This window comes from Zootoca vivipara, chromosome 1 (genome assembly GCF_965207765.1).
Source record: "Zootoca vivipara chromosome 1, rZooViv2.hap1.1, whole genome shotgun sequence".
Taxonomy (NCBI): Eukaryota; Metazoa; Chordata; class Lepidosauria; order Squamata; family Lacertidae; genus Zootoca; species Zootoca vivipara.
In genome coordinates, this window is record NC_142582.1 from 74843401 (window position 1) to 74869445 (window position 26045).

Sequence of the window (26045 nt, forward strand, 5' to 3'; positions counted from 1 at the left end):
TTGAACTACTATATGTAGATAGAATTCCTTTTTCAAGAGCCAGCAACTGAAAGACCAAGAACCATGCATAGTTCCAGTATTCTTTAGACATTGTTTCAGCATTTAGTTATTCCTTCATGCATTCATAAAATGCTGATTCTGAATATACAAGTAAAACGTTATGTGTGATCCAACTGAGGTCCTGTCCTGCAGAATTAGACATCTTCCCAGTTCTACAGTAGCTACTGTCAGGCTTCTGGGAATATGATCCCTCCCACTGTGACAGCCAATAAGCCAGGCACCCCCAAACTCGGCCCTCCAGATGTTTTAGGACTACAATTCCCATCACCCCTGACCACTGGTCCTATTAGCTAAGGATGATGGGAGTTGTAGTCCCAAAACATCTGGAGGGCTGAGTTTGGGGGTGCCTGCAATAAGCAGATAGACAATAAAAGTTCTTACCAATTAATTTATTCAATATTCACAGCAAGAGACGAAGGAATGCAGTATCCCCTAGATAATAATGTTGTTCCAAGTAAAGTCCCACCCACCCCATCTCTCCTATTCTATGTCACCCCTCCGTCAGCTAATCTGAACTTTCTGCCTCTGAGCCTTCTACCCTCAATGCTCGCCTGGTCCTGGGAGAGGTGGGGTCAGGAACGCTTTCCAAAGACACTGAGTCTGTCAGCTGTCTCTCCCATGGTGTTCCTTCTTCCTGCTATTCCTCTTCCAATATTTCCCAGCCTCTCCCCTCTGCAGCCTCTGAACGATGCCCTTCTGCAAACCACTGTTCTAAATCTATACTGTCCTCCTGTTCTCAGGAAGGTTCAGGAGAAAGGGGGGCAGCCCCCACCATTCCTCTTCAGTCCAGCTCCTGGACAAAGAGGAAAAGAGATCTGCTTATGGCCCAGCTGTCATACCCACTGTGCAGATTCACTGAGGATAAGGCAGGAGGTCCGGGCACTCAATTCCTCTCTTCTTTCCTACCAACTCACAGTAGCTGAAGGGAATTAAGTACACCAGCTCCAGGGCTGAAATAAAGTTGTGCTGTTTTGTCAGGGAAACAAAGGAGTAATTGATCTGGTTCATCCATTCCACACCCAACATCTCCTGCTGTCATTTGCTGTGCATTACCACAGGTGGAGCTCTCTGCTAGCATGCCAGGAGGTTTTGAACAGCCTAAGCATTGCCTAAGGCCCTTCATTCAGTTACAGCGTGGAGTTATGCTTGCTCCCTAATATCCCAATTAGTGACTATCGACATCAAAATATCCGTGACCTGCAGCCATCAATATGGCACAGGGTGTTCTGTATTCCTTCAGGACAAAAGTTCAATTGTGTGAGGTGAAACTGACTGTCACAAGGTTTGTGTCCATAATTGCAGCGCAGAATTAACTGACTGTGGTCAAAATTAAACTAGAACAGGCTTTTCTCTTGAAATTCTGTTAAACATCCTTCGTTTTCATCACAACTCAGAGTAATACCACATTTAATAGAAGGCAGTATCTGTAATATTTTGAATGCTGTATTTTAAAACAAATAAGCAGCTATGACCTAGAACATTCTGTTAAAAAAGTGACACAATGTTGCATCATGATTTCAAAGACAGCTTGATTTGATTCCGCCCCCAGTGTAATCACTAGGGACATGACTGACACTTCGATATAAGTACAATGGAAATTGTGATGTGCGGCAGTTGACACATACCCAAACCTTCCGATTCAAATAGGCAAGTATCGTCTACTCCCACATCTCTGCACCAGGATAAGAAATTTGCTGTATTGTCCCGTGCAAAAAAGGATCCAGATGGTGCATTGGCTTTGCATGGGATTCTCCTCACCGGCATTATCTGGAATGCAAATAGAAAGACAATTATACATTACATTATGATTTAGGATGCTTATTAATATTTGGACATGCCTCTCAATAAATATTCCCAGGGTGTGCCTGCCTCCAGTTAATCGATAGGAAAATATTTTAACATTCCTAGTTTTGTTACACTGATTGTAATCGTGTGAACATACAGATCCCAGAGGGCTGTGGAAAGACTTCCACTCACATGCATCGAGATCTTTCATAGCCCTTACCTATTGCAGGTGGATAGAAAAAGGAAGTCTTGGGTTCCCGCACCTTTAATAGTTGTGCAGAAGAGGGGATTTTAGACAGTTTAGCTTGCATGACAAGCTACACCTACTAAAATTCCCTCGTCCACATATCAAAAGGTGCAGGAGCCCTGACTGACCTCTTTTTTACCCAGACTCCCTATGCAGTCTCTTATAGACCCCTCTGGGGTTAGGGGGAGGGGGGATATTTGGGCTTCAACCCAACCCCCCCCCCCCCGTGTGCTGGGCTTGAAGGGGTATTGGATCAGGTGAAAATGCCCCTCTTCTCAGCCTCTGTCTACACTTACAGGATGTATAAAACTCGTAGATGGTTGGAATTTTAAGAGGGCTGGAGATGAATACACTTTTTCTCAGCCTTACTGCTAAAAATGGCCAGTTTTTGTATGACATCAACTTTTAAGAACAAGGGGGCGGATCCGCTTGGCAGGATACATAGGTGTGACAGTGCCATACACTTTCAAAGTTTTCTCATCCCAGAGCAAGCAAGACTAAAAATAAATAGTTAAAATGTGCAGCTTGGCCATTAAAGTGATTTATGGAGTATCTGCTTCTGTTCTGGATCTGGTTATAAAATGCAAGATTCTGTGTAAGCCAAGCGCTGGGAAGCTCAAATGGTGTCTGCAAAAGCTTCCAGCTCCATGTCCAGACATAGATTGCTTGTGAAAAGAAAAATAGGGTAAAAAAAAACTAGTCCCAAATAATTTCTTGGAAGCATCACAAAACACTGGAAGGGGGGGCAGTGGGGAAAGGAAGCCAAACAACATGGGAGTGAATGGGCTTCACATAACATCAGCTACTGGCAAAGGAATCACAGCTGATATAGCATCCAAGCCCAAAGGACCGCTTGAAGTGATGCAATAGTTTTGGGAACAGACAGGGTGCTGTTACAGTAGCTAACACACACCACTCCAATCTCCAAACGGTGCAATATTCCAGGGGTTCTAGGCGTGTATGTTTCCTTTGGGAATGTAGCACAGCAGAGACTGTGGTGTCTTTAGGATATATGGTTTATTTACGCATATATACAACCTGAGCCTACGATGGAGGGGCTCACAGCATCAACACCCCAAGAGACCCCTGTTTCTCCCATAGCTGCAGCCTTGAATTCAAACAGAAATCCAACACTGCTCTCAAACATTGCTCCGGCTCTCACCCCAGCTTGCTGCTTTCCTTCTAAGTCACTTCACTGCCTAAAAAAATAATAATCTCAGCTCTCAACTTTGGCTTTTGTCCTTTTCACTATCTGTCCCATCCATTTTCCGTCTCCCATGAAGCCTCTCCCTTTGTTCTCCTTACACCTCACCAAGAGGATAACCTGGCTATTCCAAGAATTAGAAGCCTCAATTAGATGTCAACACTTGCTGGATCCAGGGATTAGAAGGGTCTCCGTAAAGAACTTACTTCCCCAAACTCATAATGGTATATAAACTGAGTTAGGGTTTTTTACTGGCAAATTTACAATGTTGGGGTCCCTTCCCTCTCCCCACACATTTTGTTTGTTTGTTTCTGAATTTACAAATAGCTCTATATTCAGAGAATACCTGAGTGGAGAACGAAAACAGAACATGAAAGATAATCCAGATCATAAAACAGTATTAAGACATACACCACCAACACAAATGAAAAGCTGCAGAAATAAAATAGGCTAATTGGGGAGAAAAGAAAAGTTTTTAACGGACGACATAAGCATGACAATGTTGGAGCGTGCTTCACTTCGAAGGGAAGAGAATTCCAGAGAACTGGAGCCACAACGCAAAAAGCACATGCTCAAGCCACTATGTCACCGCCACTCTCTCCAGATGGCAGCCTGCGGACAAACCAGGAAGCAACTGCCAAACCACAGAAGTGACTCACTGCTTGGAGCAACCAGCGTGCAGAAGGAGCAGCAAGACAGCATCATATCATTGGGACGTAACTGCCGCAGAAGGGGATGCACTGGCAAGACACTTCCTTTCCTTCCTCTGACTTTCCCTTTTGCCTCCTGTTTGGGATGCAGGTCAAATACCAGAAGCGGTGTTTTAAAATGTATGTAAATCACATAGTGCAAAGTGGTTTCAAGCTCTGATCCAGGAACCCCCTGGGGTGATTTGACAGCTTATCTGGGGGCTTCTCAAATGCCAAACATGACAGTGAGTTGTATACAACTACATCCTACTCAGAGTAGACACAATGTAAATTTGTTGTTGTTGTTGTTGTTGTTGTCGTTTAGTCGTGTCCGACTCTTCGTGACCCCATGGACCATAGCACGCCAGGCACTCCTGTCTTGCACTGCCTCCCGCAGTTTGGTCAAACTCATGTTCGTAGCTTCAAGAATACTGTCCAACCATCTCGTCCTCTGTCGTCCCCTTCTCCTAGTGCCCTCAATCTTTCCCAACATCAGGGTCTTTTCCAAGGATTCTTCTCTTCTCATGAGGTGGCCAAAGTATTGGAGCCTCAGCTTCACGATCTGTCCTTCCAGTGAGCACTCAGGGCTGATTTCCTTCAGAATGGATAGGTTTGATCTTCTTGCAGTCCATGGGACTCTCAAGAGTCTCCTCCAGCACCATAATTCAAAAGCATCAATTCTTTGGCGATCAGCCTTCTTTATGGTCCAGCTCTCACTTCCATACATCACTACTGGGAAAACCATAGCTTTAACTATACGGACCTTTGTCAGCAAGGTGATGTCTCTGCTTTTTAAGATGTAAATAATGTAAATGTAAATAATGAACCTGATTTAGTTATGTAGATCTACTTCAATAGGTCTTCTTTGAATAGGACTAGAACTGAATGCTACCAAAGCTCCTGCACCTTTAACAGTCGTATTGAAGAGAGAATTTCAGCAGAATTTCTATTGTATAACAAATGACAACTGCTGGCACCCCTTCTATGCAAGTATTGATGGCCTCTGGCCATATAATTCCTCAATGAGATCAGTAATGGCCAGGCTTCTCTGGACAGTAGCTTGTATTTACCACTATCCACCTTTCTGTTTCTTGGGGGGGGGGTGCATTAGTTGGGGGAGGGGCAGTAGCTCAGGGTTAGAGCTTTACACAGAGAAGGCCAAAGGTTCAGTCCATGGCATCTTCAGAGAATCTGGAAAGCTTCTGTCAGTCACTGAGCTAGAGGAATCAATAGTCAGCCTCAGTATAAGGCAGCTTCCTACATGCCAACTTTCCCTGTTTTCTATAACCACTGGATTGCGTCACACATCTTGTAGGATAGAGTCCTACAATGAGGACCAGAGGCCTGGCCAATGACGCAAGTGAACTGAGCATGCTCTGGAATGCCCAGTACTTCCTTAACTTTTCTGGTTGATGCTTAGGGGATTGTGTGTGAACATCACATATTGGGCTCTTCCCGTTAAAATTGTCATTGCAGCACTATATTTAAGTGTGATGCAGAACTTCTGCTGGGCAAGAACCCTATTGAAATGCATGAGAACTGTCCGTATGCCGTTTTACTGTACCTCAATGGGGCTCATGAAAAGGAATTCCCATTAATGGGGCCAAACATGTGCAGGAGACCAAAATATCATCAGTCGCATTAACACCATACATTTAAAGCGCATTCATTGCACATGGCTTCCCCCAAAGAATCCTGGGGACTGTAGATTGTAAAGGCTGCTGGCAACTGTTGCTCTGTGAGGGGTAAACTCCATTCCCTCAGGGGAGGTTATATGCTTTGAATGTGCTTTAATGTGTGGGTCTTTGCAGGACAGTTGTTGTTTATTATTTAAAATACTATTGACACTGAAGTGGGGAGGCAAGGAGCATTTTGCCATTTATATCCACAGAGCCAGAATTTTACTCAGTGCCTTAAATGAAAGTAAGATTAAACTTATACTGAAGGACTGCGGGGAAATATCTATGTTTTCTTCTCACCTAATAAATTCTCAACCACCTAAAAATAACTAAAAAGTCCTTTTTATTATTCTCAAATCTGTTAACTGTAAGTTCTAACTCTGAAATATGAACACTGTTATTTAAGGAAGGTTGATTCTCAAATGCTTTTTCAAAAAAAAGAAAAGAAAAGAACTGATTTACTTTTTGTTTAAATGACTTGAATTTCTCCAAAGTGTTTTGGAACAGATCATCCTGACATAATTAGGTTTCCATATGGCAAAAGTGACTTTTGTTGACATAGTAGACTATAGCCACAGTTACTCTAAAACAGCAGTGCACACAATTGCTCCTATCAAATATCACCCAAAAACAGTTCCCCAGTTACACTCCTTTTACAATCCTGACTTGTTGATGTGCATGCAGGAGGTTTAATGCAGGATGTGAAAGTGTGAGTGAAACAGATGATGTCAGCCTGGAAAAATGTGGTCAGGTTTGCTTCGGGGACCCCAAGAGGGGCTCTGGCTCTATGAAATCACATGGAAAAAGAAATAGATTGATATAATTTTTCCAAAAGAGGTTCCATAATTTTGCTTTTAAAATGTTTGCTTTGGGGAGACTCGAAGCATATTTTAAGATCTCTCGGAAAGAGAAGCTACCCTTTCTTTATTTCACTTTGAAATTCCTGTGAATAAGTAAGCCCTAAAACAGTGGGGGCTGCAGTCAGCCAGGCTGCTTATCGGAAAAGGATCCCAACAGTTTGACTCACCCAGGTTATCAAAATATGATAGCTAATATTTTCTTGGTGTTGCAGCAATCATTCATACCTGCTATCATTCACTGGTTATAGAAAATGGAGTTTCAGGTTTTCCTTACTATGCCTAAAGAAGCTATCATTTCCATTCTCTTCCCCACCCCCCAGCTGATCTACACATACAGTAGAATCAAACAGAAGAGCTTTTCTTGAACCATTTCACTTCAGATTGTAGGTGCCAGAATCCCATCTTTAAACACCAACCCAAAGAGGATGCGGAGGAGAGAGGAACTGACATAGAAAGCTTTACATGTCAGGGAGGTGGTAGCCCCAGCCAAACACACTGTTCTTCATACAGAGAGGAGCTTGTTTACATGGGGGAGAAGTCAAACATAAGACCTACAATTCAGGGGAAACTGCATCATGTCTAGCTTTGGAACTCTAGTATTATTGCTTGTGACTTAAAGATATTAAAAAGAAATGAATAAAAGAGAGGGCAAAATATAGGGAGGCAAAACGTGGATGGACCCAACAAGGTCAAGGTTTGTATGGACAAGGTTTGAGAAAACAGTCCCAGGGAATTTAGTCATGCCCAGTATGATGCTGCCCCTGCAAAAAAAATAAAAATAAATCCTGTCTAAAAGGAAGCTTAAGTTACCCAGTGCGATCCTAAAACATCCCACTTCAGAATGAAGTCCCATTTGGACATTGGAACTTACTTCCAGCTGACTGATTGCAGCCTTCAATGGATATGCTTTCCTGAAGCTCCCACAATGAAACCCTGCAGGGGCCTTATGTAGATGCCGGCTCTCCCATTAGGTAAGGTGAGTCCCTTGACTCAGGCACTGGACTGGGAGAGGGGGCAGGTTAGTGGCCCATCCACTATTGCTGCCACCCACCCAAGTGCCAGCTGCACCTTGCTTGTCATTGCTGTGGCATGGTCTCTATGAAAACCTTTTTTTAAATAGTAATGCTATGTTTGATTGGGAGAGGGTTACCAGACAAAAAAATCTATGGCTATGTAAAGAAATGCATGCAAAAATTTATATATCAGATGTGACATTTGCCTTAAATTGCAGCTTGTTAGGATGACTGTGACATGTTCTGTGTGGAATTGCCTTTGAGGAGCATGCAGAAGTTTCTGCTGGTTCGGAATGTGGCAGCGAGTCTGTTAACTTGGGATGGCTATAGGGAGAATGCAAGTCCCATGTTAAAACAGCTTCAGTCCATTTCTGGGTAGTTCTGGCTGTGATCTACAAAGCCTGATGACATAACTTGGCTCCAGATTATCTGAAAGGCTCTGTTCTCCCGTATGAACCTGGTTGGGTTTAAAGATCTTTGGGAGAGACCTTTCTTTCAGTGCTGTCAACATCTGATGAACGTTTGGTTGGAACTCATAAAGGGCCTTCCCAGTGGTTCCTCTCAGCCCAATGTATGACAAAACAGCCACATGCCCTACTTTGCAGCTCCATTTGAAGGGCTATCAGAAGACAGTTCTTTGTTTCAGTAATTGAGAACATGTAGTCCTTCAGATGTTGTTGAACTCCAAGCCCCATCAGCCAAGCCAGCAAGGTCAATGGTCAGTGAATAGACAACTGTAGTCCAAAAGGCAACAGGTTTCTGTTCTCTGTTTGAGGGAGTCCTCTATTGGATGGCCTATCTGGTTTAAAAACAACAAACACTGAGCCTGTACATCTGGCTGTACATCTGGCTAGAAGGTTGGTGGTTTGAGCCCACCCAGGGACAGCTGTGTGCAGGATTCCTGCATTGCAGGGGATTGGACTAGATGGCCCATGGGGTCCCTTCCGATTCTACAATTATATGAACATCTATGAACCATAAGAAGGGACAGCAGAGGCCTTGAAGCTGCTTATCTTAGCTCCTGGAGAGCAGGCTGAGCAAGCAAACAGGTGACCTTGTCAGAGTCTGCCCCATTGCAATAAGACGCATTGTATTTCTTTTTAAATAAATACAGCTCTACATATACAATAGCCCTATCCTCTTTAGTCCTCTTTTTTAGGGTGTTGCATAAGTGCATAGCCATAGACACATTGTACCTCTTTGAGGGAAAACACCTGAGTACTGGCTTATTTACAAAGTACACCATATGAAAGAGAAGGCTTCCCCAAGTTCCATCTTTATGTGAAGCTACAGTCTAGGCAGGACCCAGAACTGAATTTTCACTGTTATGACACTTCAGTGTTGAAACGCCCTCCATAAATGGGGCCTGGCTAATTCTTTCAGACATCTGGTAAAAACATTTTGATTATTTGGCATTTGGGATATATGACCTTTTACTGCCCTTAGCAGTTGTAAATGTAGCATTATATTCATTTGTATTTTTAAATTTACCTTTTCTTAAAATTGTGAGCCATCTTTAGCAGCAAGTTGCTTGGCAAAGCAATTAACACATTTTAAGAATAAATGAAGATAGGGGACAACATTGCAGCTGCACAATAAACCTTGTACAGGCCTTGGTGGTTTTCTGCCCAACTGAGATATATCTCAACTGCATTTTTAATTTCCCCTAAGGCATCTGGTTCCTTATCAGACTTCCCATAGGCATATGGTTGGCAACTGCGAAACGATGCTAGACAAGATGGGTCTTCAGCCTGACCTAGCAGGGCTCTTTGCATGATCAACCTCTTTGCCTCTAGTTTCAATGACAATACAGCACTATCCTAGAGCAGGCAGGTCCAACAGGTACATCGTGATCTACCAGTAGATCACTGGTAGATTGCTGGCTCCCCCCTGAGAAGCTCAACAAGTTTGGCTCCCCTAAAAAAGCTCTATATTTTTGCCCTGCACCCCCCCAAACCAGGGCTTTCCTCCTCCTTAAAAAAGCTTAACACCCCTGACCTGAACTTCTAAAAACCAGGCCTTCCTCCTTCCTAAAAAAAGCTCAACAACTTTGACCTGAACCCCCCAAAACAGGGATTTCCTTCCTAAGAAAAGCTCAACAACTTTGACTTGAACCCCCCAAAAGGGGATAAATCACTGTCAGTCTTTAACTCTGTGAGTAAATTGCCGTCTCTTGGGAGTTGGCCACCCCTGTCCTAGAGACATATGATAGGTGGAATGGGCGATAGACTTGCAACAGTGAAGGTAACTAATTTGCTTATTCATTATAAGTTTATTGCCACTGCTCACAGCAGAGCGCAACAATGAAAAAAAAGAAAAGAAAATGGCACATAATTATCAATATGTCCAATTATACAGAATCATAACACTATTAAAATAACAGCAGTGCCTAAAAATAAATCATATTTATACATTTGCTTCGGTTGAAGCCCTCAAAAGAATTCAGCTAGATATGTGCTTCAATCCTTCAGCGCCAAAGAGAGAGCACTCAGTCTCAAAAAATTAATGAGTGCTTACATAAAGCAAAACAAAAGCAGCAGGTCTTGAAGTGGTAGGTTATCAAGTTGGGATGGGCATTTGGGATGGGATGTTCATAAGCAACAAGCGGCTCAGTCTGAGGAGTCAGTCCTGAGGTAGAATCTTTCTAAGACCATAAAGAACCCAATTGACTCCAGTTACCTGATCCTTCCTGAATTTGTAGCTGCAATAGGTATATGCATGGTGATGATGATGTAGCACAGTAGAGTAACTGCTTTACCTAGCAAGCTGCAATGGCCACCTGTGTCCTGCTACTGAGATCCCTGGTTTGAAATGCCAATCATCTTCCAAAAAGCCTCCAGAATAGTACAAGAGGCATCAAATTGAGCCAAAGCATCCCTCTTTGACTTCAAGAAGAATGTTGCTCTAAATCAGTGGTTCCCAACCGGGGGCCATATTCCAAGGGGCTAGAGGGGCACAGAGGGAAGTGAGAAGTGAAGGGTGGAATCAGGTAAGTGGGGTGGTGCGGTGGCAATTGGCAGGACTGGGCGAGCCAGAGCTGCTTGATGCTGCTGCCAGTGCTGGGCGTGGTGGTAGCCTGGGCTTGACTCTGCAAGGCACTGCAGCGCCTAGTAGATCAGGGCCTTCGGATGTTGTCGAGGGGTGCAGAGCCCATTGGCAACGTTGACCTGGCTCTGCAAGGTGTGGGGTGAAATTCTCTTTCCCCCCCCCAGCGCATAGTCAAGCGGGGTTGTCTGGTGCTGCTGACTTGCATCTAGTAAATAACTGTCTACTCAGAAGTAAGTCGCACTAGTTCAGTGGGCCTTCCTCCCAGGTAAGGATGTGTTTTATCTAGACAGCCAGGGCTCCTCCAGATGACGGAATCTTTTTGCACCAGGTCAGTGAGGACCACTTGCTTTTTAAAATTCTCCCATATATACAGAACTCCCTCTGCACCTTTTGGACTTTTTCTGTTGGTTTCCTCCCTCTGTGTCAAATAATGAGTCAAATAAGTGTTGTTTACTTTTTATAACACATGAAGAAAGATGGTTCTCCCTCTGGAGGTTCTGGGCTCTCCTTCCTTGGAGGTTTCTAATGCTTTAGCTGAGTTTCCTACATTTCAGAGGGTTGCACTAGAAAGATGATCTTTGGGGTCCCTTGCAACTTCATGAGTCTATGTCTTTCTGCTTCAACAATATTTCATTCTGTTCCTATCATTTTATGCAATTGTATTTTGTATAAATTATAAACATTATAAATAAAATCTGTTCTATTTACATACAAAACATTCAAATAAGCTACTTTTCTACCAGTAGGACGGAGAGGCATGGGCATAGCCAGGATTTTTGTTAGGGGGCAGGCTTTTGTTGGGGGGGGGGAAGAACCTCAAATATTTATTGATTTGTATTGATTTTTACTTATGGGTGGCAGCCCCTCCTTGACTACACCTGGGGGGGGGGCACAGGAAGGAAACAAGATCGGAAGGGGGCCATGGTTGGAAAACATTGGGAAACACTGCTCTAAATCAATACAAAAAATTCCTTCCAGCAGTACCTTAGAGACCAACTAAGTTTGTCATTGGTATGAGCTTTCGTGTGCATGCACACGTCTTCACCAAGTTCAGCCTTGAAAGCAGAGTCTGCACACTTTTCAAACAAAAACCAACAACGCTTCAAGCTATTATAGTAAACCAGGGATGGCAAAAGTGGCCTGAGTGGTGTTGGACCCCAGCCCCAGCCAGCATGACCAATGGTCAGAGATGGTGGCAGAAGTACAGTAAGTAGGTTCCCTTCCCTTCTGTAAACCTTTGGTCTCAAACTGATGGATTGTGACCTTCAGCTGGTTTCTTCCCTGATCTATGGTGGATTATGCCAGAGTTTGTAGGTGTTAAAGACATTTGAATGAAATTCTAAGGATAAAATTAGAAGATTGTAGAGGAAAGAGGGAGAAGATAGAAAGATGAAAGGGTCTCATATTGCAACCTGGCGTTAAAGGTGGGGGTCTTCTGTCTGAAAAGTTTGAAAGACTACTTGCATGTATGGTAGAGAACAACCATCAATTATGCTAACTTCCCCAAATAATGAACAAGGTTATTATTTGGAAAGTACCAACATCTTACCATTAAAGAATAATGCAGACAGCTCCATGCTGCAATATGAGTAATAAATGTAAAAATCCGTGCAAATTCCAAGCAGCAGTCAGGACCACATGGAATGTGTTGTCATATTCAACTTATCTCGTCTCCTTTTGTTTCTCCCTGCTTCTTAATGGCCAGACTCATGCTATGCAGTTCTTCAAAATGTTCCATTTCCCCCTTAACTCTTCTGCAAAATTAGTTCCAAATGGTCCTTTACCTTTTATGAGCCAAGTGTCAAGCGAATACCCCAGGATAGCAATTTAGATAATCTAAAGAAAGAATTTCCTTTAAAAAAATGTAATATTGCCTTTGCTGTCATTTTTCAGACTGACAGATGTTCAGAGATGTTGATGCTGTCACCCAAAATGTTCACAAGGGATTTCATCCATGAATTCCTGAAGTTAAGTTTGACACGCCTCTGAAAATGTTTCATTTTTGCCTCTGCGATAAAGATTCTAATTTTTTTCTGTAACTCTTCCAATCAGAAACCACAAAGAAGCTGCTGAGATTTTGGGAATTCAAAGCTGGATAAAGGGGTTTTTTATATACATACATAAAAAAAAATGGCTCCATGATTTGAAAAACATGTTGGAATGTTAACAGACAGAGCCAAATTTTCAAACTGGCCTTAACTCGGTGTCTGAAATTCTGAAGGTCAGCTTCTCTGTGCACACTCATCATGCCTAGAAAGCTGTGATTGTTTGTAGCATGAACACGTATGCTACAACAAGCAATTGTCTTTCTCCCTCTCCTGTTGTCTGGCTAGTTTGGTTCTGTTCTGATCCTGTTGTAGATTTGTACAGCTCATCTGCTTGGGATTGTTGTGTTGGGAGAGGCACCAACATACCTTCCTGTTTTCTCCAGTGGGGCAAGCAGCACTTTCAGAGGTGATATGATTTTCATCAGAGAAACAGGAAAGGGGGATGCATTAACCTACATACCTATATAGAGAGAAATGAAGGTTGATCATGAATTCCCTGATATCCACATCTGATTTGGCCCATAGACTCATCTATTTCCCCCAGACTTGTAAAAGATTGATTGACATGTACCAGTCAGATTAGAACGAGCCACAAGGCAGGTACATACAGCGGCGGAGCTTCATGCTCCACCACCGGGGCCGGAGAGCAGGTGCGCTGCTCCCAGTGACGGGGCACGCATTTGGGGGCAGGGTGCACCATGCGCAGTGACATGGGGCGCGTTTGGGGGTGGGGCGCACATTTTAGGGGCGGGGCAGTGCAGTCAGCGGTGATGGTGCCCCTGGGATCACGTCACTCGGGGCGCACCGCCACCACCTTCCTACGCCCCTGGGTAGACACAATGCTAGAGGTTCCTTTTGGGAGTCTGCCATACCAAATCCAGAGGGTGGGTGGTTGCCTCCTTCAACCTAATGGTAGGGCTGGCCCTGAATGTATCGCAAGTATAAATGCAAAACTAAGCAAGTGAACCCCATCAAGGTTATATTCTGGAATGCTCTATCTAGCCTAAGTTCTCCCCAATATCTGGTTTTTTAATTAAAATTCAAAATTACACTAGCTCGTCAGAGCTAATGTAGCTAGGTGCATCTGTTCCTAAGATCTACTGATCAGTTGTTTAATGGCATGCATAATTTCGAAGGAATTTCTATAAACCAAAGCATACTCATGCATTTATGCCCAGAAGCTGTAACATCATCCAGTAATGTAGGTTCCCTGCGCTCCCATGCAATCTCCCATTACAACACACTAAGCAGTTATAAAGCTATCCAAGTGATTTTAAAGCACTTTTAAGAAATAATATGACAGTGATGTATTATCATGTCTCTAGTACAAATGGGAATGCAAACTCCTTCTATTGACAATTAAAGCAATATATCTCTCTTTCCCTCTTAATATAGAACAGATCATTCCACTCCACAAGTGTCTGGGATGGTGAGGTGATAAATCATGGAGAAAATGAAGTACTTCTAGGATTTCATGGAGCAATATTACTTATGTATCTTTAGAAGAGTCACGAAAGCCTGGAATCAGTTAGCACAGAGCTTTGGTCAAAGGTATACGGTAGGTTGCGGCCAAGTAACACTTCACCCATCATCATCACAACCTAACTATTCTTACAACAGCAGTATCAGTGGAGCTGCTTCCCCATGAAACAAATGGTATTGCCCACCTCTCAAAACATGGGAAGGAAGGAACCACATGAGAAGGGTGAGATCATGCAAAGGGGACTGGATCTAGGCTGGATGAGAGTCTGGATCAGGGAAATAGCATAAGTGTGATTCTTTCCCCCATGCAATCCTGAATGGTTAGTTCCAAAAGGTCAAGGGAAGACTTCCATCTGGTCTCAAGACATTTATGCTGTGGGATCCCACAGGGTTCCATTTTATCGCCCTGCTGCTCAACATCTACTATGAAGCTATTGAGTGAGGTCATCTAAGGAAATCAGGATGAGGTATCACCAAGGCTCACATGAAACCCAACTCTACTTGTTTTTCATCAGATGATATGGTGGAAGTGCCAAAGCAGTGCTTGAGGGAAAAGAGCCAAAGAAGTGCAACTCAATCTAGGAAAGACATAAGTGCTGTGGAGGAACTGCTCATGAGTTGAAAGCATCTGCTCATGAGTTGAAGTTCAAACTGTTCTCAATGGGGAACATCCAAAAGGAGCAAGTTTACAGTTTGCAAGGTTACATTAGAATGAGCTTTGTTACAGGAGGTACAAGTGGCCTCTATGGGGCTTTTCAGAAGTTTGGGGTGATGTCCAAACTGCATTCCTTTGAAAGACCATCGCAGGATCAGGATCTCCTATATTCATAGTCATAGGCTCCTCTCCCGAAGCCCCAGCCACTCCAGATACATGGTATAGACACTTGGTGCTGTCTATACCAGGGGCAGCCTTTGCGGAGCGTTCCATTATAATTCCCATCAGCATCAACCAATCTGGTCCATGGTCTGGGATGATGGGAACTCTAGTCCAGAAACATTTGGAGGGCACTACGTTTGCTGCTCTGGCTCTATATCGAATATAGCAATAAATCTCCAGGATCTTGACCAGGATCTTTCCCAGGGCCGGCTTTAGGTAGACGCTCGGTGGCGCAGTGTGTCAGGGCGCCGGGCCGGTAGGCTGGGCGCCGCACGGCAAAGCTGCACGGAAGCCATGCTACACCCTGCGAGGGCGGGGGCGCCGGAGCGATCTCCACCCCTCAGCACCAGGGCGCGCGACCTGCTCGAGACTGCCCTGCTCTTTCCCTGCCTTACCTGGCAATAACAGGGATTGAACTTGGATCCTTCTGCATGCAAAATGGGTGTGCTACATGTGTCCTTCTCTTTGCATGTTCTGCACCATGGAGTGATGTTTGATACCACACTCAAAGCACTTACCTTGTATATACTTGTGCATTTCTTGCCACTTATCAGGTTTCTGCCACTCACTAACTACAGATAGCTACTTGGATGCAAGACCTAGTTGCTGTTGCAGATGAAGTCTATTTCATTCTGCCTGCTCTAAATTAGGTACCGATTTGTTAGAGTCTCTGAAACATGGGTGTAAGATATTGTTGACAGCCCGGACAAGGATACTAGTGATCCTCTCCCAAGCAGCTTTATAGTCATGTGAAAATAATCCTGTCCAGATGGATTAACACATGTTAACACAGGGTTACATCTTCCCAATTCAAACCATACATTAGCAGCAAAGCAGTAAAATAAAAAGTATACAAGATCTACCATGCGTACGCTCAATGCTTCTGAGAAAGGCAAAAGAGACAAGGCTTTCATGATAGTGCTAAGAATGAAAAAGTTCAAGTACCCAAAAATATAATAAAAAAAAACCAAAACAAAATCCAGTAGCACAAAGCAGAGTTAGATTTTTAAAAATCCCTTTAGTATAAACTGAATATATCTTTCAGTTAAATGGACCAGAGCAGCATGATCATTAAGCCATGCAATATATTCATAACACTTCAAGTATAACAAACAGCAATTTCTAAAAATTGACTGTACAGTTTGAGTACTTCAGTTTGAGTACTTTCAGTTTAAGTACTCCGCGGACCCGTCTGGAACGGATTAATCCACTTTCCATTACTTTCAATGGGAAAGTTCGCTTCAGGTTAAGTATGCTTCAGGTTAAGTACAGACTTCCAGAACCAATTACACCCATACTTTGGGTTAAGTACACTTCAGGTTGAGTACTCCGCGGACCCGTCTGGAACAGATTAATCCACTTTCCATTACTTTCAATGGGAAAGTTCACTTCAGGTTAAGTATGCTTCAGGTTAAGTATAGACTTCCAGAACCAATTACACCCATACTTTGGGTTAAGTACGCTTCAGGTTGAGTACTCCGCGGACCCGTCTGGAACAGATTAATCCACTTTCCATTACTTTCAATGGGAAAGTTCGTTTCAGGTTAAGTACGGACTTCCAGAACCAATTACACTCATACTTCGGGTTAAGTACGCTTCAGGTTGAGTACTCCGCGGACCCGTCTGGAACAGATTAATCCACTTTCCATTACTTTCAATGGGAAAGTTCACTTCAGGTTAAGTATGCTTCAGGTTAAGTATAGACTTCCAGAACCAATTACACCCATACTTTGGGTTAAGTACGCTTCAGGTTGAGTACTCCGCGGACCCGTCTGGAACAGATTAATCCACTTTCCATTACTTTCAATGGGAAAGTTCACTTCAGGTTAAGTACGGACTTCCAGAACCAATTACACTCATACTTCGGGTTAAGTACGCTTCAGGTTGAGTACTCCGCGGACCCGTCTGGAACAGATTAATCCACTTTCCATTACTTTCAATGGGAAAGTTCGCTTCAGGTTAAGTACAGACTTCCGGAACCAATTGTGTACTTAAACCGAGGTACCACTGTATAGCCAACAAGTTCAACAAAATAAAAACAAAACCCCAACAGCAGGAAAGGCAAAGGATCTTACACATCAAAAGAGGGAGCAATGAAACTATAAACTTCACATTAAAAGCCCATCAAAATAAACGTGTTCTCAGTATCTTAAAGATGTAAAAAGAGGAAGCCTTAATCCTGATGCACCTGAATTTGGAATGCATTCCAGAGTTCCAGGACCATCACATAAAAGGCCATGCTCTCTTGCACTTGGAACAAGGCATCCAGCAATGATTTCATTCCAGCACTGGTTCATTTGGGAGCGAGGGGTCCCTAAGGTAATCTGATAGATTATACATGGTGTGGAGAAAGTGGATACGGAAAAGTTTTTTTCCTTGTCACACGATGCTAGAACTTGAAGCCATCCAATGAATCTAAATGTTGGAAGATTCACAATGGATGAAAGAAAATACTTCTCCATGCAGCACAGAGTTAAACTATGAAATTTGCTGCCACAAGATGCAGTGACGGCCACCAGGTTGGATGGCTTTAGAAAAGGACTAGACAAATTCATGGAGGATAAGGCTTTAGATGACTATGTTCTACCTCTACTGTCAGACACATAACAGTTTTGGGGAATTTTAAGTGAAGGGAGCACTGTTGTGCTCAGGTGCTTTTTTGGGGGGGGTTCCCCATAGGCATAAGGGGGAGCCCTGATCCAGCAGGGCTTTTCAGACATTCTTATCCTGAGCCATTTAAGTATTTAAATGGTAGAACCAGCACTTTGGATTAAACCAGGAAGCCAACAAAGCTGATATATATAAAAAGAACAGACAGAAGTCTGGCCACCACATTTTGGACCAGTTGAAGCTTCTGGACTCTTCAAAGGCAGCTTCACATAAAGGACATTAATCCAGTCAGGAGGTAAGTGAAGCATGGATTATACTTTCTCAGACAATATGAGCCAAAATGTAAATACTGGCCCTGATCTAAGTCTAGTTATGCTTTGTTTGTGATACAAATCCATTCTACGTCAAATGCATCTTTGAAGTCAGTAGGAACTTGATGAGTATTGCAGTGTGCATTCATATCCAGATATACAACTTCATCAGCAAATCTCTCTTTTTTTGGGGGGGGGGTAGTTTTTACTCAGCCATGCAAGAAAGCACATGCTCAAATGCATTATTTTCGGTGTGCATATTCTAGATATGAGCCCACGTTCATTGAAGCCTGCTGAGCTCCCAAGACAAAAGTGACATCAAATCAGACACTTGTATGTTCAATTGGTCCCAAATGTGGTGGCCAGGCTTTTGAATGGTGCTTGCAGGCCATGTAACTTCTACTTCACCTACACCTATGAAATGTGTGGCTGAAACTTTCCCAAAGAAAACTTGTATGCTAGTCAAGACCTATGCTGCAGGGCTATTATTAAGTACAATCTAAATTGAATTCAAGCTGAGAATGGAGCGCCAATTCAAACTTGCGGGCACTTTTGGTAGCACACCTTTAACGTGACTAAATCTGCCCACAATAATGGCAGGTTGCCTATTTGAAGTATTCCAAAAATTTAAATATCCTTCCATGATGAGGAGGTAAAGGGGTTCTGGCTTAGCTTGTTCCTTACAGCATAGATTTATTACATGGAGGAAGATTTTTTTTGATGTGAAAGAGCATTTAAAAAATAACTATTAATTTCTGTTCCTGGGACACCCTGCAAATGTATGTCCTTTTCTCTCCCCACAAAAAATTGACACCACAGCTAGTTAAAAACAGCTGTGGGCCTTGGAAGGTACTGCTGCTGACAGGTACAGTTCCAGTGTTATCTATCTACAATTTTGCCTTCCTCTGCTAGTTGTATTCGCTGGCTGAATGTGCTTTCCTGTGTTTGTCTGTGACAGGGCCACTCAATGGTGCTGGTCCTCATTCAGGGCATATTTGGTTCCCTCATTGCACCCCCTGTCCACATTGCATCCACGATCTCATCCCCCCACAGGAGTGGTTGGTGGGGCAGGACTACTCACCTGGCCTCCCATCACCGTCGCCAACGTGGTGTAACAGGAGGGTGAGGAGGAGGCAAGGCAACGGCAAGGTCAGAATGGTGCAAACCACTAGCATATACACCAGATTGCTTCTACCAGTGTGTTTGCGCCATGCCAACCTTGCTGCTACCTCACCTCCCCACCCTTGTCACTACACCACAGCAACAGCAATAATGGGAGGTCAGATAAGCAGTTTCACCCTTCCAATCACTACTGTCCTCCCATGCCTCTGAGATGAGACTGTCATCTGAGAGAACTGTGCCATTTGAGTGCCTACATATTAAAACTGCTCTTAAATGCCCATTTTGAGAGATACAAAACTGTCCCATCTTCTGTTTGATATGCTTTTATTTCAGTATTACCCATTCATAGTCACGCCGGAATGGCAATCCCTCTTTAGAGAGAGCTGGAAGAATGCCCTGAATATTATCCTGATAACTATTAACACACGTGTTATTTGAGTTTACTTTAAATCTGGGGAAAAAGTTGCTTTAATAATTCCAAGGTAATGTGGGCTCTGTGCATACCACACATGCCTCGGCGTTTTAAATTTGTTTGTACAGCTGCAAAATTCTCAAATTAACTATCTGTCAGGAGAAGTAAAATATGGCCTGGAGAGCAAGGAGATGAAATCCAAGCCACTGGGAGAAAATTACAAAATGGACTCCTGCAATATGAATCACTTTTTTACAGAATCACACTTGCTATAATAATAAACCTGCAGTTTTGGGGGCAGTAGGTCATTAGCCATAACATGGGTAGAACCAGCCATTTACTACTATACAAATCCCCAGCATTTATTAACATAACTGTCACTGAATCTCCCTGTCTCTTAAATCTGCTGGAATATAAATTTAGTCATAATGCAAATACCACATGGCGTCCCACAGGTAGGTTTCACAGGCAGGGGGAAAATGGAATCAGGCCCTTCAGAAATGATCGCTATATTCCTCCGTATCCACTCTACTGTTAAATCCTCATCTAGGTTGGAATGATTACATTTTCTTTATGCTGTTTTAATGGTTCTAAAAAATCCACGCACAGAGGTATTATTTGTTGCTTTTTGGTAGGGTTGAGAAGCGCTGGGAAGGGACATTCCTTGGCTATGTTTTGCAATTATTTTCATGTTGGTGAACTGAAGAGCCCTTTTAAGAGTTGAATGGCTAAACTGAAATGTCAGCCACTTAGCTGTCCAACATCCCCAGCCCTGAACCTATCTTAGTTATTAGTAAGTCCCATGAAAGTTTTCAACTTTCTTCAAGCAAGTGGGGTGCTGATGAAATGGAGGGCCCCATCTCTGCAAGGGATGAGTGAATCTGTCAATTTTAGTTTCTCTCAGTTATTTATTTTTCCAATCTTAAATTCAGTTATCCACATTTCTACATCAGTTTGCATTTTAAAAAAAAGTTATCAGGAAAATTCATCAGGATATTTGTGCACATTTTTCTTGATAGACGTATCTTTGCAAGCAATTCCCCCTAATATAATGCATTTTTGTATGTGACTTTCACTAATTTATTGATTTACGTGTATATGCACACTTTGCCCTGCAATGTGCATTTCTGTGCACCTTACCTGGCTACAGAACTGCACTGCAAAATTTAGAGAAGGATAGCTGCATTTCAGGTCCTAGGCTATTTCAGGGAGGGTGAATTAAGTATCTTTCCCTTTAAATGCAAACTGAATTTAAATTTCAGTGATCAAGGTGGAGCATAAGCAATCAGGCTATTCTTCAAGGAGTTTGAGGTCTTGTTATTTCAGGCTTTGAAATACCAGTAGCAGATCAGCAACCAGCGCAGCTCTTTCAGCTCAAGGGACACCTTGCCAGTAGCCTGCTCTTGTGATATTTAGGACAGCCTTAATTATCAAAGTTTTAGAAACAGTGAACAATCGAGGCTTTAAGGATCAGTCTACATGCTACTGGTTCAGCTACTGTAACCGCCTGCTTTGTGTCAGATCTGACTAGTTCATCTAGCTCAGTATTGTTGACTGTGATTTACAACTAGCAATGCTTTTTCAAGGCCTTAGGCAAATCTTTCACATTACCTGCTTACCTGACCCTTTAAAAAATAACATGGGGGAAGACTGGGATTAAAGCTGGGACCTTCCACTTAGAAGATTCAGAGCTGTGGTCCCTCCCCTGGAGATATGATATGTTCCATATGGAAGGTGCTTTAATCCCCCTCATCTGGGTGCATTAGCTTGCCATGTAGTTGAGGCCTTTGTTCCCCACGCTACTGCAAGTTACCCCCCCCCCCAAAAAAAGGAAAGGATTGTATGTAATATAATAATCATATAATAATAATTTATTATTTATACCCCGCCCATCTGGCTAGGTTTCCCCAGCCACTCTGGGTGGCTTCCAACAAAATATTTAAAATGCAATAAAACATCAGACATTAAAAACTTCCCTGAACAGGGCTGCCTTCAGATGTCTTCTAAAAGTCAGGTAGTTGTTTATTTCCTTGACATCTGATGGGAGGGCGTTCCATAGGGCAGACACCACTACCAAGAAGGCCCTCTGCCTGTAGCAAAAGTAGCAAATCAGTCCAGCTGCATGACTCATACCAGCACCCAAACAGTTGATGATAGCATTAGAATTAACTAGGGTTGCCAGACTCAATAGAGGACAGGACTTCTGTGCCTTTGATTGCCCTGCTCTCTTCTGAATCTGGAAACCTTAAAGAAACCTTGTTTAATTTCCAAGCAAAGGGTCTGCTGGTTTCTCTTTAAGGTTTCCAGACTCAAAAGAGAGCAGGGCAATTAAAGGCACAGAAGTCCTGTCCTCTATTGAGTCTGGCAACCCTACCCAGTACAGAGAACTCCGAGTTAAGAAAAAAGGCATTGTGGTGTCTGGCCTAAAAAATTTGGACACCAGTGACATGAAAAAACACAACTCTTGCGTGAACATACTTAAGAGGGGGGCTTGTATTTGAAAAATATCCCTTAATGTCTATCTAGAGAAGCAGCTCCAGGCACGTCTGCAGACAAAACCAAACATGTTCCACATGACTCATGGAAATTTCATGCCCCTAATGTGAACTCCCAGTTTCTCAGTTGTCCCAGATTGTTCACAATGGGACCCTTATAGTCTTGCTATCGGGGACTTTGCATACTGATGCTTCTGTGGAGACTCTTCCCTGTGCTTTCTACTATGGAGGCAGCAGTCCTCAAATTGAGTTTGACAGGACCAGTGCACTTTCTTGCATTCCATCAGTTTGAGAAGGGGATAATGATGCACCCCTACGCTGTCATGGCCTCTGAAAGCATGTCAGCAAGAAAGGAAATATGGAAAGGAAGCCTATTTTTCTCTCTCCTTTGCAATCAAAGATAGAGCCATACAGGACCACACTTAATGCCAGATGGTGCTTATCTGACTGATATCACCAGTACCTTATAGCATTAGTCACCCCAAGTGAGTCACTGCGAAGATGAAATATGAGTGTCACCAAAGCCCTCCATAACTTTGAAGATAACACTGTCTTCAGGAGGGCAAAATACCAGGTCTTCTGACCCTCTAGGGAACATCGTCAACATGATTTCAACTCTTGCAAAATGAATGTTCAGTTTCACTGGAATTGCCACTTTACCCTTCAGCAGTACCTTTGAATTGTTCTACGACAAGCAGAAACTCACCAAACGCAATCATTAGAAAAGCTCAACCTTTTGTTTCTGTTCAAAAGCACATGAACGCTGATTGACAAATAAGGAAGAGAAAATCCTATGTTTTGCTAATTTAATTTTTACTTTATTTTCAAGGAAATATAATGCCTTAAAATTTTATACTTCTGAAGGCAATGCTCATTTTTTGCTAGTTTGTCTCCTAAGAGATTACTATGTCTTTAAATCCAATTAACATTACCTTTGAAAATATTAATAATTGTGTTCCTTTGTTCTGAAAACAGCAATTTGGTTAAGGTAAATAGAGCTTGAGCATCTAATGCCTATTTATATTTTGGTTCTGAACACCTATATTAAAAACGCTGCCCCTTGAAAGCTCAACCACAGCATTTAGAAACAATAAATATCTATTCAAATATCATGTCAACACTGCAGCTGACTTGCCATGAAAATGAATTCCCTTTGGCTTCAGTCACACGCCACTGAGGTACACGCCAGCTTCCCACATGGTTGGCCTGATTATATGGTAAACACTCGTGCCAGCAATCCTTGTCTCCAAAGAACTGTGTCATAGGTATCACAGAACACAGGAAGTTGACCAGAAAGAGGCACCATCTCCACTCCAGATTTGTGTAGGGCAGGCATCCCCAAACTGTGGCCCTCCAGATGTTTTGGCCTACAACTCCCATGATCCCTAGCTAAGAGGACCAGTGGTCAGGGATGATGGGAATTGTAGTCCAAAACATCTGGAGGGCCGAAGTTTAGGGATGCCTGGTGTAGGGTTTACTGCTTAGCATTTTCTTCTCCTGAAGAGAAGGTTTAGGATCAGAGTTTTCCTCTCCTAGATGGGCTACACAGAGTCAGACCATTGGTCCATCTATCTTAGTGTGTCCACACCGACTAGAGATAGTTCTCCAGGATTTGAGACTAGGCTTTGTCCTGGCCCCACTGAGGCAATGCTTTAATTATCACTGCATTGATTTCTGATGGAACTGTTTTGGGGGTACCAGGTGCCCTGATTCACCATAACAGATACCTCTAGTCACATATACTGTGCGGTTCCTCTTTCTGATGCCAGGTACATGAAATGGCAGAATGAAGGGCTCTTGGGTTCACTGACAGTGACGATTCCCAAAATTAGTGCAATTTCATATCTCATTTTCCCAAGCTCTGCTTCCCACACCCTTTCTGTTTATGTGCTGAATCACATAACCTCCAGCATGGGAGCCTGCCGTCTTCATTCATCCCAGTAAATCTCACTGTGTGTTTCTTTCCCCGTATAATTAAAAGACATCTCCTCCCTGGCCTACTCATCAATGAGGAGCAGATACCCACCAATGAGATCCAATGTGCCTGCATAATAGCTTATTCTTTTGCATCCAAAGCTGTGCGACTTGGCCATACACAGAGAACTTCCATTACTTTTTTTTTTTTAAGGAATGCTTTTAGGAGGTTCAGCGGTAGTGCTTTAATTGATTGGAGGGGGGGATATAGAAAAGCCAGTGACTGACAGGGTATTTCTCAGGGAGAGTTTTTCCAGCCTTGACGCAGTATGCAGAAATCACCCATACTCCTTCAAGCTTATGAAAATACTGACTTGCAATATTCTCTCCCTGCTCTGGTCTTCTCATACACTGACAGCCGCCCCCTCACTCAGCTGCAGCCTGGCTGTTGTCTCCAGCACAGTTCCTCTGGCAGCTGTTTCACTTTTTGTATCAGCCCACACCTACCTACAAATATGAGTGCTTTATCTATTTTAATAGCAGCTGAAGTGTCTAAGAGGCCCAGCTGCCTGCCACAAAAAGCCATCTTTAAGGTAGCAGCTGGATGAAAGCCATACTATGCTTCTCAATCCCTGCACAGCCTCATGGCTCCATGACAGCACGTATATTATGAATGCGGCAGAGGCTAATGGTTCAGGGGGGTAATATGGAATCCATACTATGCCGAATTTCATGCACTCTTATTCTCGGATAACGTTCTTGGCTCCGAGGCCCACATTTTCCAGTTGTGGAGTCTGCTGCCTGAGACTTTCTACACAGGGAATTACAGTGTGAAACAGGGGGGTGGGGAGGGGATGCCTCCGTAACAATTGGCAACGACACAAAGGCCATTACGCTGCCATTTCTTTGCACTCTTACGCTACAGAATGTGAAATAACACACACACACACTGCATAGCTTTGGAGTGAGGTTTTCTAATCTCATTCACATGACTCCCACAGACCTCTGTGAAAGAAAGGGACTCTGTGAAATCCAAATGACTCCAGTGAAAAGGGAAATGTGAACTCAGCATTGTCATATTCCAGCATGGGGTGCAAAGTCCCAGGAGGGCAAGGTGAAGTCATTAAACTATGATGGACTTTGGTGTGTAACTCATCAATGCACTTCATTACTTTTTTCCCTATGATCAAAGGGCTTAGCAAGACTATAGCTCAAAAAATAGTGGCAGTCGGAAAGTGTCATTAGGCATAGCTTGACATGCAGTGAAGGAGATGCTACAGGAGGACCATAGCTCCATATATTTTTCATGTAGAAGCTTCTGTATTCAACTCCTTGCATTTCCATGTAAAAGGATCCCAGCAGCAGGTCTAGAAATTCTTAGAGAGATCCTCAGAGATCTGCTGCCTGTCAATTATTGGGTCTATGACCCATGGTCTGATTCAGTATAAAGGCATCATCAGCTGAAACTGATGGAAAGCACTCCCTGCCCCCAAGGCCCCCTGAGCCTCAAGTGACAGCAAGGGATCCAGAAGTATCCCCCAAGTTGCATACCCACTCCTTTAGAGGACGTGTAATCCCATCAATAGCAGACAAACCTCCCATCTGTCCGGTCTAGTGAGCCACCCACTAACTACACTTGGGGGGGGGGGGGAGATGACAAAAAAGTATGCATCCCCTACCAGGTAACCAAAGATCCAAAAGAAGGAAAGAGGAAGGGGCAGCAGGCCTTGTTTTCGGGGGTGGGGACCACATTGGGTACTCTAGTGCTAAGGTGAACCACACCTGGGAATATTAGTAGCTCAATGAAAAAGTTAGATTTTCTTCAGTCTGAAAAAAAAAGATGGGAGGAACACAGGGGAAACACAGGATGGCTCTGATTTAATTCTAAGTTATGAAGATGCCCCATAAAAAAGGGAGTGGACGAAATGTTCACTAAATGTCTAGTGTGCAAATGACATTGTTTTTCAGCCCCTAAATTGTGTCTTGAAACTGAGTTGTGCCTTGACTAAGCTAAAGTTCTTTGTATCAATGCTGCCATGATCATTTTAGTGGGTGATGAGAGAGAAGAAGAAAGACAACGAATAAAGATAAAACATTAAAGGTGGGTCATTGTAGCTTACAAATATTGAAGGCTGTTAAACCTTTTAAAAGAAATGATTCTTCCTGCTGTCTCATGATTTAACCAACAT

The 26045-nt window shown here is 43.1% G+C and overlaps 1 protein-coding gene across 1 annotated transcript in view; it reads right to left on the reverse strand.

Moving 5' to 3' along the window:
* The window catches only part of GAS2 (growth arrest specific 2), a 119773-nt gene that overhangs the window by 60330 nt on the left and 33398 nt on the right, over positions 1-26045 (reverse strand). The window contains exon 4 of the mRNA XM_035117548.3: positions 1686-1827. Coding sequence (XP_034973439.1) covers positions 1686-1827 — 142 coding nt within the window. The remainder of the gene's footprint in view (positions 1-1685; positions 1828-26045) is intronic.